The 16,961-nt window shown below is 45.4% G+C and overlaps 1 protein-coding gene across 1 annotated transcript in view; it reads left to right on the top strand.

Annotated features, from left to right (window-relative positions):
* The window catches only part of dnhd1 (dynein heavy chain domain 1), a 38,492-nt gene that overhangs the window by 4,066 nt on the left and 17,465 nt on the right, over positions 1 to 16,961 (top strand). Inside the window, exons 11-28 of the mRNA XM_029715224.1 lie at positions 19 to 262; positions 522 to 679; positions 798 to 923; positions 1,093 to 1,369; positions 1,457 to 1,584; positions 2,724 to 2,922; positions 3,488 to 3,579; positions 3,699 to 3,927; positions 4,101 to 4,226; positions 4,446 to 4,543; positions 4,645 to 7,960; positions 8,111 to 8,240; positions 8,337 to 8,529; positions 9,496 to 9,778; positions 10,027 to 11,857; positions 14,157 to 14,395; positions 14,589 to 14,778; positions 15,063 to 15,165. Of these exons, the coding sequence (XP_029571084.1) occupies positions 19 to 262; positions 522 to 679; positions 798 to 923; positions 1,093 to 1,369; positions 1,457 to 1,584; positions 2,724 to 2,922; positions 3,488 to 3,579; positions 3,699 to 3,927; positions 4,101 to 4,226; positions 4,446 to 4,543; positions 4,645 to 7,960; positions 8,111 to 8,240; positions 8,337 to 8,529; positions 9,496 to 9,778; positions 10,027 to 11,857; positions 14,157 to 14,395; positions 14,589 to 14,778; positions 15,063 to 15,165 (7,962 nt within the window). The remainder of the gene's footprint in view (positions 1 to 18; positions 263 to 521; positions 680 to 797; positions 924 to 1,092; positions 1,370 to 1,456; positions 1,585 to 2,723; positions 2,923 to 3,487; positions 3,580 to 3,698; positions 3,928 to 4,100; positions 4,227 to 4,445; positions 4,544 to 4,644; positions 7,961 to 8,110; positions 8,241 to 8,336; positions 8,530 to 9,495; positions 9,779 to 10,026; positions 11,858 to 14,156; positions 14,396 to 14,588; positions 14,779 to 15,062; positions 15,166 to 16,961) is intronic.

The raw sequence follows: 16,961 nt of genomic DNA, 5'->3' as shown, positions 1-16,961 counted from the left end.
TTCTCCCTTGACCCACAGGAGGCTGGGCTTGAGATCCAGCAGCTGTGTGAGGGACTCTCCTGGTTGGTTGACATTCATCTGTTTACCAGCCAATGGAGTCCAGCGTCTCTGGAGACCATGAGGGGCATGCCTGCCTTACACTACGAGGAGCACATTCAGAAGGTGCGCTTCTGGACTGACAGGGTGCGCACAGTGCCCCCCTCTCTCACTACCTCCAACAAGCTGCTCATCGTCACCTGCTCCCACATCCAGGAGAAGATAGGTGTGTGGGTGTGGCTGTTTGTGGGTGTGCTGGTGTTTTTTGGTTGCATGTGCTGCGTGACTTTAGGCCAACTTAGTTACTGCATGTGTGTGATGTGCGTACGAGTGTGTAACAGTGTTTTACTGGTATGACTGGACACCTTTTGTAGTCTTGTTATCTGATTGTGCGGCCCTGCACATCGGCCCTAGTCAAAGTAGTGCCCTGAATAGGGTGCCATTTGGGAAGAATCCTGAATTTGTGGTTTTGTTTCTCCACGTAGGGCCTCTGTTGAACTCCATAGAGGAGGATGTGTTGACTCTGTTGAATGAGGAGCTGAAGCTGCGCTCAGAGAACTTGATATTAGAACTGAAGAGAGCTGTGGAAGGTCTTAGGGTCGAACCCACAGATTTCAACGACTTCACCCACTATGCCAGCATGGTATTGCCTACACATGCATCTTTCTGTAGTTATTGCTGTGCATAGTCATCTAATCATTATTTGCTTCCTTTAATCAGGACTGTATATTTTATCGACCCCATTGGATTTCTTCCCTCAGGTGAAACGCTGTGCGAAAATGTCTGATGACATGCAACATCAACTGGAGTACCTACACTCTCTCCAGGAAACCGTTCGAACCAACTACAGACAGATGACACCAGATGAGCTGTTATTGGAGGAACAGGTTTTAAACACACAACTTTGGATATGTCTGAATCATTTCCTTTTACCTATTTTGAGTCATCACAAGAAGAGCTACCTACAGATATTGTTGTTTTTATTGCTTTATTCACATAGATATCGCAGTGAATTTCCAAATGTTGTGTGTTTTTCCACCCTCCCCCCGTATTTAGATGCTGGACCTGTGGGACATTTTTGTTCCTCTCCTGAAGCAGGGAGCAGATACAGTGTGCAAGCGTCTTCCCTCCATGGCTGACACCCTGGACAACACCTTCTCCTCCCTGGCCCACGACCTGGACGAGATGGTGACCAAAGCCACCTCTGGACCATATCTGGACCCCACTCAGAATGCTGCTCAGATGCTCAACAAGCTCAAGTTCATGTGCAGACAGGTGTATGCTGTCTCTGCTCGCCTGACAGAGCTCAGCAGGACCAGTAAAAGTCTCAGAGGTGAGATGAGAGAGGGACTGAAGGTTGGTGCCTGCCTTGTGTTTACATCGCTCCTTCCTCACTCTCTTATCTGTGTTCCCTCTGTAGGAAACCCTCTGGATTTGACTTTTGTAACAGCAGCCAAGCAGAAGATGGAAGCTCGCAAAGGACTGTGGGAGCTGATGACTGCATCCACCTCCCAGATCCAAGAGTGGAGGCTGCTGCTCTTTAGCAAGGTGTCTGTCTGGTTGCTCTATTCTAATAGCCTCTAGGTTGATTAACAACATACTAATAATAATAAGTGACAGCAGGAACCTAGTATGCTTAGTGAATTAGAAAATGGCTCCGATAGATAGGGCAGCCGTGCTTCTAGCCCCTAGGCAACTTTGCAGTATTTTGTTATTACATACAGCCGTGGAAGAGCTTTTGCATATCAGAGTGGCGGTAACTCACCAGTATTACGACCAGGAATACAACTCTCCCGAATTGGATCCTTTGTTCATACCCCCCAGGGCAATTGAACGGATTCCAGAGGCTGATCCAAAACACAGCTGGCGAAGAAGAGGTATTTGGAGTGGACTTATAGTCCAACTCAAGAGGCGCACACACCACCCACTGCTTCCGACTATATTATTCGCTAATGTTCAGTCCCTGGATAATAAAGTTGATGAGCTCAGGGCGAAGATTTCCTTCCAGAGAGACATCAAGGATTGTAACACTGTTTCACTAAAACATGGCTCTCTCGGGATATACTGTCTGAGTCTGTCCAGCCAGTTGGGTTCTCAGTTCATCGCGCAGACAGGAATAAATATCTCTCCTCAATTACCACCCCCCTCACCTCTCCCTGCCGTCTTCCACAACATAGACTTGCAATCACTGGCCACTTTAATAATGGAACACTAGTCACTCTAATAGTGTTTACATATTTTGCATTGCTCATCTCATATGCATATACTGTATTCTATTCTACTGTATCTTACTCTATGCCACTTTGACATTGCTGGTCCAAATATTTATATATTCTTAATTCCATTCCTTCACTTTAGTTTTGCGTGTATTGTTGTGAAATTGTTAGATATTACTTGTTAGATATTACTGCACCGTTGGAGCTAGAAACACAAGCATTTTGCTACACCCACAATAACATCTGCTAAACACGTGTATGTGACCAATAACATTTTATTTGAATCTGATATGGGAAGGACTAATATTTTCACCTACTGTTAATTTGATGTTAATGTGAGTCTACTTGCAAGAATTGTGATATGTTAGTTTTTTCCTACTAAGCTTAGCTGAATGTACTGACTGTAATTAGATCTGAATAAGAGCATCTGCTAAATGACAAAAATGTAAAAATATAAATGTTTGGTGTCAGTTTGTTGTGTCGAGAGCCCAGGAGAAGGTGGATGAGTGGCTGCAGCAGGCGGTATCCCTGGCCAGGACCATCCCTTCCCGAGATGCTGTGCTGCAGGAGACCCTGGGGATCCTTGAGCGTTTCAACCAGCAGCTCCCTGTGCTGGCCAAACTCAGCAGCCCCACACTCAAACACAAACACTGGAGGAACATCTTCAAAGGTTAGACCAGTGCTTCTGTAGTAGTGTGGTGTAGTAACAAATCCCCACCTCGGGACCGCCGCAGGTTTTAAAGCTCATTTCCTGCGGTGGTGATATGAGTGACACAAACATTACAACAAAATCAATGGACAAAAAAATCTAGCTAAACATTACCTGACATGGGCTAGTTGATCAACTGGACATTGGTGGCAAGTTATAAATAGCTCTCTAAGGCCTGAAATGACTGACATGACAAGAGGAAAACTACTGATAAACTACCCAATGTCGAAATTGTACTTTCAAGAGTAACTTTTCAAGAGTAACTTTCAGGAGTAAGTCGGAAGCTCAACAGAGTTCCTGAATTTGAAAAGCCTCACTGAGTCAACATGGGTCAGCATCCCTGTGGAACGCTTTCAACACCTTCTAGTGTACATTCAGTGTAGCGCATTACTTTTGACTAAAGCCCTAAAGGCTCTGGGTAAAACTGGTGCTATTTGAGACACAGCCATGACTGGTTATTTGAATAGCAATCATCTTTGCAACATGATTTACATGATACATACCACACTCCTGTCTCCTCTTCTAGGTATGGGGTTACTTTATGCACCAGAGTGGAACCTCACTGTAGCTGACCTGATGTCCAAGAAGCTGAGAGAGCACCAGAATAAAATCAGCAAGGTGAGAACAGAAAATCCATTTAGCACATTTAAAAGAAGGGCACTATATAGGGAATAGGGTGCCATTTGGTATGCAGTCTTACTCAGGGTAACTTAACTCTCTCTGTGGGACTTTGCCAGATTTGCCAGGAGGCTAAGGCAGAGGCAGACATGGAGCAGGCCTTCAGGAAGCTTCAGAGACGCTGGGAGGGGGCACTGTTCCGACTGGCCAAGTTCATTGTTACTGTGTGGCAGGAAGATAAACCACAGCTTGGTGCCACACGGAGAAAGAAGCCCACTAATGGCCTGGTCTCAAACTACCAAACCCCCAAACAGCACTCTCGTGACAGTGGCACCTTCACCATCATTGGTGAGATTGAACGGGGAGAAAGGAGTGTTTTTTTGTGTTAATAATAAGTAACATTTCTGAGACCACCTTTTTATATTATATTTTCTAATTTAAATCACCTTTGGCTCAGATATGTTTTACATGTTGTCATTGTTAAAAGTAGTAAGTAAAGTTGTATTGATTTCTTACTGTAGGTCTGGAGACACTCCTGGCTCAGACACAGGACAGTGTAATGACTCTGTCCAACATGCTGCTCTCTCCTCATGTTGCTGAGTTCAGGCCGGAGGTGGAACACTGGGTACAGCTGTTGCAAGAACTGGGTAATGTAAACTAGGCTACACCCCCAAAATGGCAAAGTGCACTACTTTTGACCAGACTCCTAGTGATCAAAAAGCTTGGGTAGAAAGATCTTCCTTTACATAAATGACTGTTTTCAAGACCATACTGTTTTCAACAATGTCCTCCTATTGTGACGTCTTTATACTACTTTTTATCAACTGTGATTTACTTCCATATTTTCCTCTACTTGCAATATGTAGAGGAGCTGCTTGATTTCTTTGAAAGGTACCAGCAAAAGTGGGTCTTCCTTAGCAAAATGTTCTACGAGACAACGGTCAGTGTTCAGAAGGCAGAACTGGTGAGTTCAGGGTCTCTTATGCCTCTGCCACAATTATAGATTGTTTTGGAGGGTGATGCAGGATAACTAAATGATAATGTTGTCTTTGTCTTTGACCACAGTTGAACAAGTTCCTTCCTGTGGATAAGACCTTCAAGGAGATTATCCAAACTACACTAAGGGACCCCCATGTGCTGAACATAGTGCGGCTCAGGAAGACAACAGAGTTGACTTGCTGCTTCCATGGACACAGCCTCCGTGTTCTCCTCATAGAGGGTCTGTCCACCATGGAGGGTATCTCCAACCAGTTGCTGTACCTCCTGGGCTCACCCCGCGGGGAGTTCCCTCGCCTCTTCTTCCTGAGCGATGGGGAAGTGATCAAACTCCTATCTCTGCACCCCACGCCCTCCGCTCTGCTCCCTCTGGTGCGTAAGTGTTTCCGAGGGGTGCGCTGGCTGGAGGTGGACAGCAAAACTGACATGCCCTCTGATGTGACAGATCTGAGCAGTGGCTTGGATCTCTCTGACACCCAGATGTGTGTACGGGGAGTGTATGGTAGTGTCAGGGAGCACGTGCCCTTCCTCTGCCCTCTGGAGCCAAACCTCAACCCCCTGGTGTGGCTATGTCTCCTGGAGCTGCAGCTTCAACAGGCCATGATGCAGCTCATGAAGCAGTGTGCTGTAGCACGACAACAGGTCGAGCTGTTGGAACCGGACCCGGAATGGGAGAAGAAAGTTGGAGACTCCCTGTCACTTGACCCATTTCGCTACACCAGCCCATCAAGCTCCCTCAGAAAGGAAGAGGGTAAAGAAGCAAAAGGAGTGAACGATTTGCCTTCTATGTGGAGTATACTCTCTGATTACCCACTGCAATGCCTGTTAGTGACTGAAGAGGCTTTATGGTGCAGTGAAGTTCGGAAGGCTTGCAAGGCCTCAGCTCCGGTCAAGTGGCCCCGCATCAAGGCACAAAATGCTTCCAAACTCCAGAGCTTGTGCCAAGTCATACAAGACGGCATCACAGGTGATATTGACAAATCAATGACCACCCAGCGCATGGTGACAGTGCTGCATGCTCTTGTGTTACTCACCATGAACCACTCGCAACAGTTATCTAGGCTCATGGAGGTAAAGTGTGACCTCGAGTCGTCTTTTGAGTGGCAGAGTTTAATGAAGTACCATCTGATTACAGACACTCAGAATGAGTCAACAAAACAAGAGGGACACCATGATATGTGCTATGTTGAAATCTTGGGCACCCAGCTGCCCTATGGTTACGAATACCTTGGCCCAGAGCACTGGATATTTGTAAACACCCCCTCCACAGATAGAGCAATACTGGGTATCCTCTTGGCTCTGACCAGCTACAGTTGTGGCTTTGTAAGTGGACCTTGCATGTCTGGAAAGAGGAAAACTGTGGTTCAGTTAGGAAGAGCACTGGGACGTCAGGTCATCTCCTTACAGTGTTGTGTCAATACGAGTCCCTCTGTCGTCCAGCAGATGCTGTTTGGGGCCCTTCAGACCGGGGCCTGGCTGGTGCTGGACTGTGTAGACCTGATGACCCAGGGAGTGCTTTCCCAACTAGGGCAGCATCTTTCAGACATTCACCAATCCCTGTCCATCCTGCAGAGAAATACTCAGCAGAAAGGCTTTGAGACCCACACCAAGCCTTTATCCAGTTTCTCCTACCCAAACGGAGATGGTACAGTTTCACCAAGAGACAGCCATGGCGACATTTGGAAAGAGTGCAGGAAGTCTAATGAGCTTGAGTGCCAGATGTCTTTTTCTGGGAAAAACATATTTGCCAAACTGAGCTATGGCTGTGTAATAATTTCATCACGAGGATACACAACAGAGGTCCCAGAGAATCTGCGAGTGGCGACCAGGTCCATTTCGTTGGCCCACCCTGACTACAGGATCATCACAGAGGTCATGCTAGTCTCCCTGGGCTTCTCTGATGCTGTGTCTATAAGTCGACGGCTGATCTCCCTCTTTAGCCTGGCCAAAGACTCCCTCTGTCTCCCTGATTCTGTCAGTGGTGAGCAGACATCCTGGATGGTTCTTCTCAGAAACGTCATTGCTGCCTCTGGGACACATCTCCGCAGCAACAGCCGGCTGGATGTGCATATGGAGAAAGTGTTGAGGGAGGAACCTGACACTCCTAGGCTTCCTCTGGATGGGATCCTCAAACCCCCTGAGACCAATGGAGGAGACAAATGTCCCCAGTCTACCCACTACAAGCGTGCCAACCAGTCTGCTGCCCTCATGCAAGCTGTTTTGGAGGAGCAGGCTGTTGTCAACAGTGTTTTGTCAGTCCTACTATCGGCTATCTTTGAGCAGAAGAAAGCCTCACAGTTCCGTACCATATTTGAAGAGATCTTTCCAGTGGCGCGTTCCCACCCTATTCTCCAACAGTACATTGAGGAGGAAGGGGAACAGAACATCCTGAAGACAGCAGTTACAGAGGAGCTGCAACAAACGGGGTTCCATGCTGATACCAAAGTGCTGCGCAATGCACTCACCCTCTATCAGGCTATGAAGCTCTCCAGAGCAGTTCTTCTGGTTGGCCCTGCTGGGAGTGGAAAGACAACCTGCTACCGTGCCCTGGCCGGAGCACTACGTAGACTGGCAGCTAGGGCAGAGGAGGCCGAATTTGATGAGGATCCCACCTGTGAAGGAGATGGTATGGAAACTGATTACCAGCCCTCTACTTCAAACTGGAGCTCTGTTGACACCGTGGTCTTATTCCCCAATGCTTTGTCCCACGAGGAGCTCTTTGGGGGCTGCTATGAACAGCAGGGGTCCTGGTGGGATGGTGCTTTCACAAAAGTACTGAGAGACTCAGAGCGGCATGACTTGTCAGCCACCACCACCTCTAAAAAGAAGAAGAAGGGGGGTCAGACGAGGAAGGGGAAGTGGCTGGTGATGGATGGAGAGCCGCTGGGACAGCCTGGTTGGTTGGACCCCTTCAGCACCCTCTGCAATCCTGAGGATCCCTTCCTGTGCCTCTCCTCAGGAGAGAAGGTTCGGCCATCCCACGAGGAGCTGAAACTATTGGCAGAGGTCACAGACCTGGGAGATGCAGCCCCTTCTGCAGTGACCCGCTGCAACCTGGTGTATCTCTCTGGGAAGGACCTGTGGAAGGCTGTGTGGAAGGTCGAAATGGACGCTCTCTACAGAGAGCACAGTCTGGATCAGGGGACCCTGAAGATGTGGAACCGTTTGGCTGAGGACCTTTTCTCCAGTACACTCACTTTCATTAGGCACAAGGCCCTCACACCTGTCATGCACAGCGAGGGAGATGGATCCAGTAAATTCAGTAAAGGCATCACTTATGGACTGCAAGAAGTGAATTCATTCATTAGGATTCTACATGCCCTCCTGGAGCAGTTTGGGAAAGGACGGGGGTTAAAAGCTACACCAAGGATGACAGACAAAAGAGGTGTTGTAAAAAGCAGCTTACTATGTTCATGAATATAAATGATCAGAGTACAAATAACCATAAACTGTACAGTGTATGTTCATATTATGATCTCTTAGTTTAATTTTATCACATATTAACAGCTAGTTGCATCTCTCCTAATGCTGTAAGAAATGAACCCAGTTGGAGCTCACCCGGCATGCACAGATGCCCTGATCCCTTCAACTCAGCAAGAGATTCAAGCCAGGAATCTCTTTCTGGTGGCTTATATCTGGGGCTTTGGCGGACACCTGCATCCCAGGTCAGACACTGTTATTCTGTTTTATTTTCAGTCAAGTCTTATAATCTTACAACTGTACAGGACTTGATAATACAAAATACGATTTCTATATTTCAGACACTGGCCCCAGTTTGACCTGCTAGCTCGTGAGGCGCTATTTGAGAGCCGGTACAGAGTGGAGGTTCCCTCTGAGGGGACGGTCTTTGAACACTTTTTTAACCTGAGTGAGGGGACGATGGGAGACACTAGCAACCCCATCAACTGTTCCAGGAGCAAGAGCCCACAGATGGTCTACTCAACTGTCCCCCAGGTTAGCCCCCCAATCTTCCAACTGTCAAAATGTGTAGTTTTACTGATTTTACTGTATTGTATCTAGAGGTTGGAACCAAAATGATTTTGTAATTGTTTCGTTCTGAACAGAAGCATTTTTTTGTCATTATGTTCCATTTTCTTTCTGTTCCTTTTTAAACCTCAGAAATATATTTTTTTACATTTAACTCGGACATTAAATTACTTCACCAATCACTTCGGATAGAGCAGCTTGCAATGGAGCGGGCAAAAGCTATAGCTATTTGCATGCATTCAACAGACAAGTATAGGGCGCGAGATGCAATTTACATTTTGTCGGTGAGGAGAGAGCGAGAGAGGGTGGAGGAGGAGGCTTGCTTTGAAGCGCTGGGCATCTTGTTATTATGACATGCATTATCTGAATTAGGCCCACAGAATTATGCCTACGGAGGACCAGCTTCTATGAAGGAACTTTTAATGTCTTTGAACTTCAGAGAGTTGGTTTAACGTTGGACCAAAACTAGCTAGCTAGCTAACAAGCTTGTGTGTGCAGAGCGCCACCAGAATTGAAATAAAAACACATCTTACCTTTTGGTAGTTAATAAATCCAATGTGAAACCTGATAACTATAGCGTCCTTTAATAGCATTGAAAAAGTTAATCCATTCTTCTGTAATTAAAAATCTCTCATCCTAATTTCTGTATCAAGCTTGTATAGTCAGTAGTAGGCTAGTAGACTATGCTTCGGAAGGGGAGGGGCAGATAGCCTACAGGCACACACAGTGGCTAAGATTTTCATGCTTTTAAAATAACGCTTCTGTTCCAGAACCGTGTAGATCACTTTCGTTCCCGGTTTTGATTCTGTTCCTCAAAAAATTTCATTATTTTCCAGTTGTCGGTTTTATTCCCTTAACTGGTTCCATTCCCTGATTGTATTCATATCACACTGTCTATTTTCAAATACATCCATGCTGTCCTTATTCACTCAGTATGAGAAATATGCCTACCTGCTGGACCTGATGTTGGAGGCCAAACAGCCAGCGATGCTGGTGGGAGAGGCAGGCTCAGGGAAGACCATGCTGTGTCATTCTCTATTAAGTCAGGACAGGGCACACATCCGCCTGCCTGCCAGCCCACGCCTGAAATCCACTGACCTGCGCAACGTGCTGGAGAGCATGGGCTGCCAGAAGACCCAGCTAGGAACCATGGGTACTATGATCAAACAGTCTGGACTGCTCCTGTTTGTGGATGACCTCCATGAAGCTCCCTGTGGTGAGTTAGTAGGAACCCTGCATTTGTGAATGAGTATTTTTTCATTTGTGAATATTTTTCGTAGTGAATCTAATTTAAAGATAAATCTAGTTTGCATCCCAAATGGAATCCTACTCCCTATATCGTGCACTACTTTTGCTACTTTTTACCTGGGGCCCATATTTTTGAAGATTTGTTTTTGTGGATATTTTTCGTTATCAAAGATAAATCTAATGGTAAGCCAAACTCTGCTCTTCTCTTTACTGTAGATGCTTTTGGAAAGACATCCATGGCTCTGGAGACACTGCGGCAGTGCATTTCTCGGGGAGGCGTTCTAACTTCAGATGGTTATCATTTCAAGCTGTTTAGTTCCGGAGCTATCAGCTACTTGGGTACTTGCCGCACATCAGGAGTGGGCAACCAATCAGATTGCAATCGGATCTCCTCCCGCCTCTCTCGTCACTTCTCCATCTTGGTGCTGCCCAGCTTGTCTGTAGATGTTTTATTCTCCATCCACTCTCCACAGCTACAGAACTGGCTCAAAGAGTTCCCATGCATGCCCAGGTACACGGATATGGCACGATGTATCATCACTGCAACCTTAGACCTGTATTATGCCGTGTGTGAGCAGTTCCAACCCAACGTCCACAGGCCGCACTTCCTCTTCTCCATGCATGACCTGCAGAAGGTGTTTCAGGGAATATGCTTATGGGCACCGCGCAACTCTAACAGACAATCACTCCAGAAGAAGATTAGCCTCAGGGTTCTTCACTCTTCCTCTGCCCTTCCTTGCTTTGCTCTAGCCACACTGGGCCCTGCAGCCAACATGCTCAACATAGCTCGTCTGTGGATGCATGAGTGTCTGCGTACATTTGGAGACAGGCTGTGCTCAGAGGACGAGGGCCAAGCGCTGGTGTCACTGATGGCCAAGGTGTCAGAGAGACACTACAGCAGCAGGATGACAGTTAAACCCCAGACTGCCAGAGCAGAGGACACCCCATGTGCTGCATCAACTAGGCCTAGCACACATATACCCCCTCCTACTCCAACAGACTACCAGAAGTCAAACCATCAGCGACCATCCACTCCAAAGCAGCCTGCCAAGTCCCCATTGCCTATGAAGGCTGAAACACACACAGAACAGGAGGAGCAAGCAGAATTTTCTGACAGGGTGAGCAGCTCAGACTCCAGCTCATGGGGCAGTAGTGAGGATGATTTATTTGATGAGATCTACCCCAAAAAACAAGAAAATGTCAAGAAAAAGCATGTGAAGAAACCCCTCAAGAAAGATATGTCTCTTTTTCAACCGACACAGCTCACATCAAGCTCACATCAAGCACTGGATCCCTCTCCTCCAAAAGGACCTAAACCAGTCAATCAGTCAGACTGGAAGAGGAGCCATAAGCTGTGTGAACAGACCCCACAGACTGAGCCCAGCCCAGCCAGGTCCCTTGTGCCTTTACAACTCCTGCAGGACATGGAGACTACTATTCAACATGTTGTCTTTAGCGTAGAGCTATTGGAGCCGCTCCCTTCCATGTCTCAGCAGCACAATTTCAAACGCAACTCTGCCTACCAGGAAAGAGACCTGGGGTTACTAGTTCAGCAGCTGGCTTTCACAGTCAAAAGCAAAGAGGAGGAGGAAGAAGAGGACTTTGATAACTACAGGAGCACCTCTAGTTACACTGTGCACAGGCAGAGGGTATGTCAGCTGGTGCACGTCCTCAGGGCTCTGCTCATACCTGGCGGGCATGGGGCTCTGTTTGGGGCTGTGAAAGGCACAGGCCGAAAGACCACAGTGCGTTTAGCTGCCTATCTCACTGGCTATCAGCTGATAGAGGTGCATCCTGGGAATGAGAGTCAGTTGCGTGAGATGCTGCGGGAGGCAGGTGGCCAGGCAGGTGTGCACGGTGGCAATGTGGTGATACTTGTCCACGAGGAGACCAGTCAAGCTGCCAGAGATGAACTGATAGTGGTGATGGCTGACGGGACCTTCCCAGGGCTCTACTCTGACGAGGAGCTGAAGAATCTGGTGCTGAGAATCAACGCTCTCGTCAAGAACTCACGCAATCGCCTACGAGATGACCAGGCCCTTGAGAAGTAAGAAAATAGGTGTTTCTACAAATTACTTTCTGTATACACTACTAATAGTGAAGACATCAAAACTATGAAATAACACATATGGAATCATGTAGTAACCAAAAAATCTAAATGTATTTTATATTTGAGATTCTTCAATTAGCCACCCTTTGCCTTGATGACAGCTTTGCACACTCTTTGGCATTCTCTCAACCAGCTTCACCTGCAATGTTTTTCCAACCGTCTTGAAGGAGTTCCAACATGTGCTAAGCACTTGTTGGCTGCTTTTCCTTCACTCTGCGGTCCGACTCATCCCAAACCATCTCAATTGGGTTGAGGTTGGGGGATTGTGGAGGCCAGGTCATCTGATGCAACACTCCATCACTCTCCTTCTTAGTCAAATAGCCCTTACACAGCCTGGAGGTGTGCTGGGACATTGCCCTGTTGGAAAACAAATGATAGTTAGACTAAGCCCAAACGAGATGGGATGGCGTTTTGCAGCAGAATGTTGTGGTAGCCATGCTGGTTAAGTGTGCCTTGAATTCTAAATAAATCACAGACAGTGTCACCAGCAAAGCACCCCCACACCATAACACCTCCTCCTCCATGCTTTACGGTGGGAAATACACATGCGGAGATCATCCATTCACCAACATCACGTCTCAAAAATACACAGCGTTTGGAACCAAAAATCTCCAATTTGGACTCCAGACCAAAGGACAAATTTCCACCGGTCTAATGTCCATTACTCATGTTTCTTGGTCAAGCAAGTCTCTACTTATTGGTGTCCTTTAGTAGTGGTTTCTTTGCAGAAATTCTGAAGGCCGGATTCACACAGTCTCCTCTGAACAGTTGATGTTGAGATGTGTCTGTTACTTGCATTTATTTGGGCTGCAATTTCTGAGGCTGGTAACTCTAATGAACTTATTCTCTGCAGCAATGGTAACTCTGGGTCTTCCATTCCTGTGGTGGTCCTCATGAGAGCCAGTTTCATCATAGTGCTTGATGGTTTGTGCGACTGCACTTGAAGAAATTTTCCGAATTGACTGACCTTCATGTCTTAAAGTAATGATGGACTGTCGTTTGTCTTTGCTTATTTGAGCTGTTCTTGCCATAATATGGACTTGGTCTTTTACCAAATAGGGCTATCTTCTGTATACCCCCCCCCCCCCCCCACCTTGTCACAACACAACTGATTGGCTCAAACGTATTAAGAAGAAAATACATTTCACTAATTAACTTTTAAGAAGGCACACCTGTTAATTGAAATGCATTCCAGGTGACTACCTCATGAAGCTGGTTGAGAGAATGCCAAGCGTGTGCAAAGCTGTCAAGGCAAAAGGTGGCTACTTTGAATATAAAATATATTTTGTTTCACACTGTTTTTGCTTACCACATGATTCCATATGTGTTATTTCATAGTTTTGATGTCTTCACTATTATTCTACAATGTAGACAATAGTACAGATAAAGAAAACCCCTTTAAATGAATAGGTGTTCTAAAACTTTTGACTGGTAGTATAGTTACTTACTATACTCCAACTGTAAATCACTCTGGATAAGAGAGTTTGATGAATTATAAAAAATGTAGGGATGTAATGATTCACCGATGCATATCGCTTCCGATTCAAATGTTTAAGATGAGTGCATCGGTCCGCGGGAGCCCAAACCGATCCAGATGAAGCATGCATCAGTAAGAAAAAAACAATTAAAACATTGCGAGTCACCAGTTCACTAATGTTTTTTTTTACTATACTAATCTTGTGGGGACACAATTGATTCCCATTCAAAATCCAATTTTCCCTAAACCTTTTTATTTATAAAAAAAAAAAATTGGGGGTGTATTTGTGGTCCCCACAAGTATCGTTAAACAAACACACAGACACACAGTGCGCTTTAGCTCAGAGGAGTCAGCTCAGACAGATCCAGCTCAGCTCCTGGGGCCGGATTCCTTCTTAAGTTTTTTCGTAAGTAATGTTTTGTGAATCCGGCCCCTGAGCTTCATCAGTATCAAATATTAATTTAGAATGGAAAATGAATGTTCATGCAACAATTGTTAGTAATATTGAATCATATCGAATTGAACAGAATCGCACTGATTTGTAGCACTAATCAAATCGAATCACACTGAATCGTTTCAAACTAAAAGTATTGTTCCTGTATTGTATCGGAGCCCATGTATCTAAATGCGTATCGAATCGGGCTTGTAAGGAAAGATGCACATATCTACTAAAATGTGACATTTTTGAATGTGTGTAATATGAGATTCTCTTTCTTAAATGTCATTATTTGAAAGACCATTATGTGCTTTTTGATGCAGGTATTTCAGACAGACCCAGAGGAATGTGCATGTGTTCCTGCTGCTGCCCTTCTCCCCAGACACCAGTGAGATGCCTCCTGAGAACGCCTCAGTAACCCTGGCAGTGGCACACATGACCAAGGCTCTCAGCCTCTGCTGCTGTGTGGAGGTATACCAGCCTTGGTCCACCCAGTCCCTTGTTGAGGCAGCCGTTTGTCGCCTCAGAGAGAGCCTGCAGATACCCGACACAGAAAGCAAAGGTTGGTTTATCTTGAGTTTGTCCCAAATGTCATCCTATTCCCTATATAGTGCACTATTTCTGACCAGAGCCCAATGGTGGGAATAGGATTCCATTTGAGAATGATCCATGATGTATCCATCATGTCTCTGTTAAATGTATAAATTCTTTATTAATTTGTATTATCTAATGTTGCTATTATGTACCTTCCGTAGTGGACAGAGATGGCTTAGTGGGCAGTATTTCTGAGGCCATGGCAGGGATCCACCAGTCTGCCTGTAAATATGCCTCCATCCTACACCCGGACCTCCAGCCTTTCAGCCCCCAGACATTTTTGGAGCTGATCGCTCACTTCTTCCACCTCTGCAGCCACCTGTGTGAACAGGGCCGGGGCCAGGCTAACAGGTGAGGAGGACTTATGGCTTGTGTCCCAAATGGCACCCTATTCCCTACATACTGCACAACTTTTGACCAGAGCCCACATATTAGTGCACTATATATGGAATAGGGTGCCATTCAGTACACAACCAGGGACTTCCTTTGTATCTGTTAACAATCAGACACAAATACCTGGAAAATTGGTTTGTCTAAGAATGTAAAGTCTGTAACAGTAATGTTTAGTTCTATTTTGTGTTGTAGAAAATGAGCTGTCAAAATGTGTCAAACTTACATCAATCTTGCTACCTCAGAGTGTCAACAATCTTGGCCCGTGTGAAAGACATGACAGACACAGCTGAGCAGAACAGCCAGGAAGTTGTCAGACTGAAGAGGAAGATTGCAGAAACACAAAAGGTAACCAACTGGAAAAACCAACATACATGTCTGGCTCTAAGGAGAGCACTGAGTTACAGTACCAGTCAAATGTTTGGACAAACCTATTCATTCCAAAGTCTTTCTTTATTTTTACTATTTTCTACATTTTAGAATAATACTGAAGACATCAAAACTATGAAATAACACATATGGAATCATGTAGTAACCAAAAAATGTTAAACAAATCAAATATATTTTATATTTGAGATTCTTCAAAGTAGCCATCTTGATGACAGCTTTGCACACTCTTGGCATTCTTTCAACCAGCTTCATGAGGTAGTCACCTGGAATGCAATTCAATTAACAGGTGTGTCTTGTTAAAAGTACATTTTTTTGAATTTCTTTCCTTAATGCGTTTGAGCCAATCACTTGTGTTGTGACAAGGTAAGGGGGGTATATAGAAGATAGCCCTATTTGGTAAAAGACCAAGTCCATATTATGGCAAGAACAGCTCAAATAAGCAAAGAGAAATGACAGTCCATCATTACTTCAAGACATGAAGGTCAGTTGATCCTGTGCAATCGCAAAAACCCTCAAGCGCTATGATGTCATCAAGGCAAAGGGTAGCTACTTTAAAGAATCTAAAATATATTTTGATTTGTTTAACACTTTTTTAGTTACTACATGATTCCATATGTGTTATTTCATAGTTGTGATGTCTTCACTACAATGTAGAAAATAGTAAAAAGAAAAGAAAAACCCTTGAATGAGTAGGTGTCCAAACTTTTGACTATTACCGGTACTGTACAGTCGTGGCCAAAAGTTGAGAATGACACAAATATTAATTTTCACAAAGTTTGCTGCTTCAGTGTCTTTAGATATTTTTGTCAGATGTTACTATGGAACACTGAAGTATAATTACAAGCATTTCATGAGTGTCAAAGACTTTTATTGACAATTACATGAAGTTGATGCAAAGAGTCAATATTTGCTGTGTTGACCCTTCTTTTTCCAAGACCTCCGCAATCCACCCTGGCATGCTGTCAATTAACTTCTGGGCCACATCCTGACTGATGGCAGCTCATTCTTGCATAATCAATGCTTGGAGTTTGTCAGAATTTGTGGGTTTTTGTTTTTCCACCCGCCTCTTGAGGATTGACCACAAGTTCTCAATAGGATTAAGGTCTGGGGAGTTTCCTGGCCATGGACCCAAAATATCGATGTTTTTTCCCCACACATGAATGGTCTCAGGATGCTTTATTGTTGGCATGACACAAGACTGAAGGTCGCGCTCACCTTGTCTTTTCCGGACAAGCTTTTTTCCGGATGCCCCAAACAATCGGAAAGGGGATTCATCAGAGAAAATGACTTTACCCCAGTCCTCAGCAGTCCAATCCCTGTACCTTTTGCAGAATATTAGTCTGTCCCTGATGTTTTTCCTGGAGATAAGTGGCTTCTTTGCTGCCCTTCTTGACACCAGGCCATCCTCCGAAACTCTACGCCTCACTGTGCGTGCAGATGCACTCACACCTGCCTGCTGCCATTCCTGAGCAAGCTCTGTACTGGTGGTGTCCCGATCCCACAGCTGAATCAACTTTAGGAGACGGTCCTGGCGCTTGCTGGACTTTCTTGGGCGCCCTGAAGCCTTCTTCACAACAATTGAACCGCTCTCCTTGAAGTTCTTGATGATCCGATAAATGGTCGATTTAGGTGCAATCTTACTGGCAGCAATATCCTTGCCTGTGAAGCCCTTTTTGTGCAAAGCAATGATGACGGCACGTGTTTCCTTGCAGGTAACCATGGTTGACAGAGGAAAAACAATGATTCTTAGCACC

Source organism: Salmo trutta, chromosome 26 (genome assembly GCF_901001165.1).
Source record: "Salmo trutta chromosome 26, fSalTru1.1, whole genome shotgun sequence".
Classification (NCBI taxonomy): domain Eukaryota; kingdom Metazoa; phylum Chordata; class Actinopteri; order Salmoniformes; family Salmonidae; genus Salmo; species Salmo trutta.
Note: the sequence above shows the minus strand (reverse complement) of the source record. Positions and strands in the feature narration are given on the sequence as shown.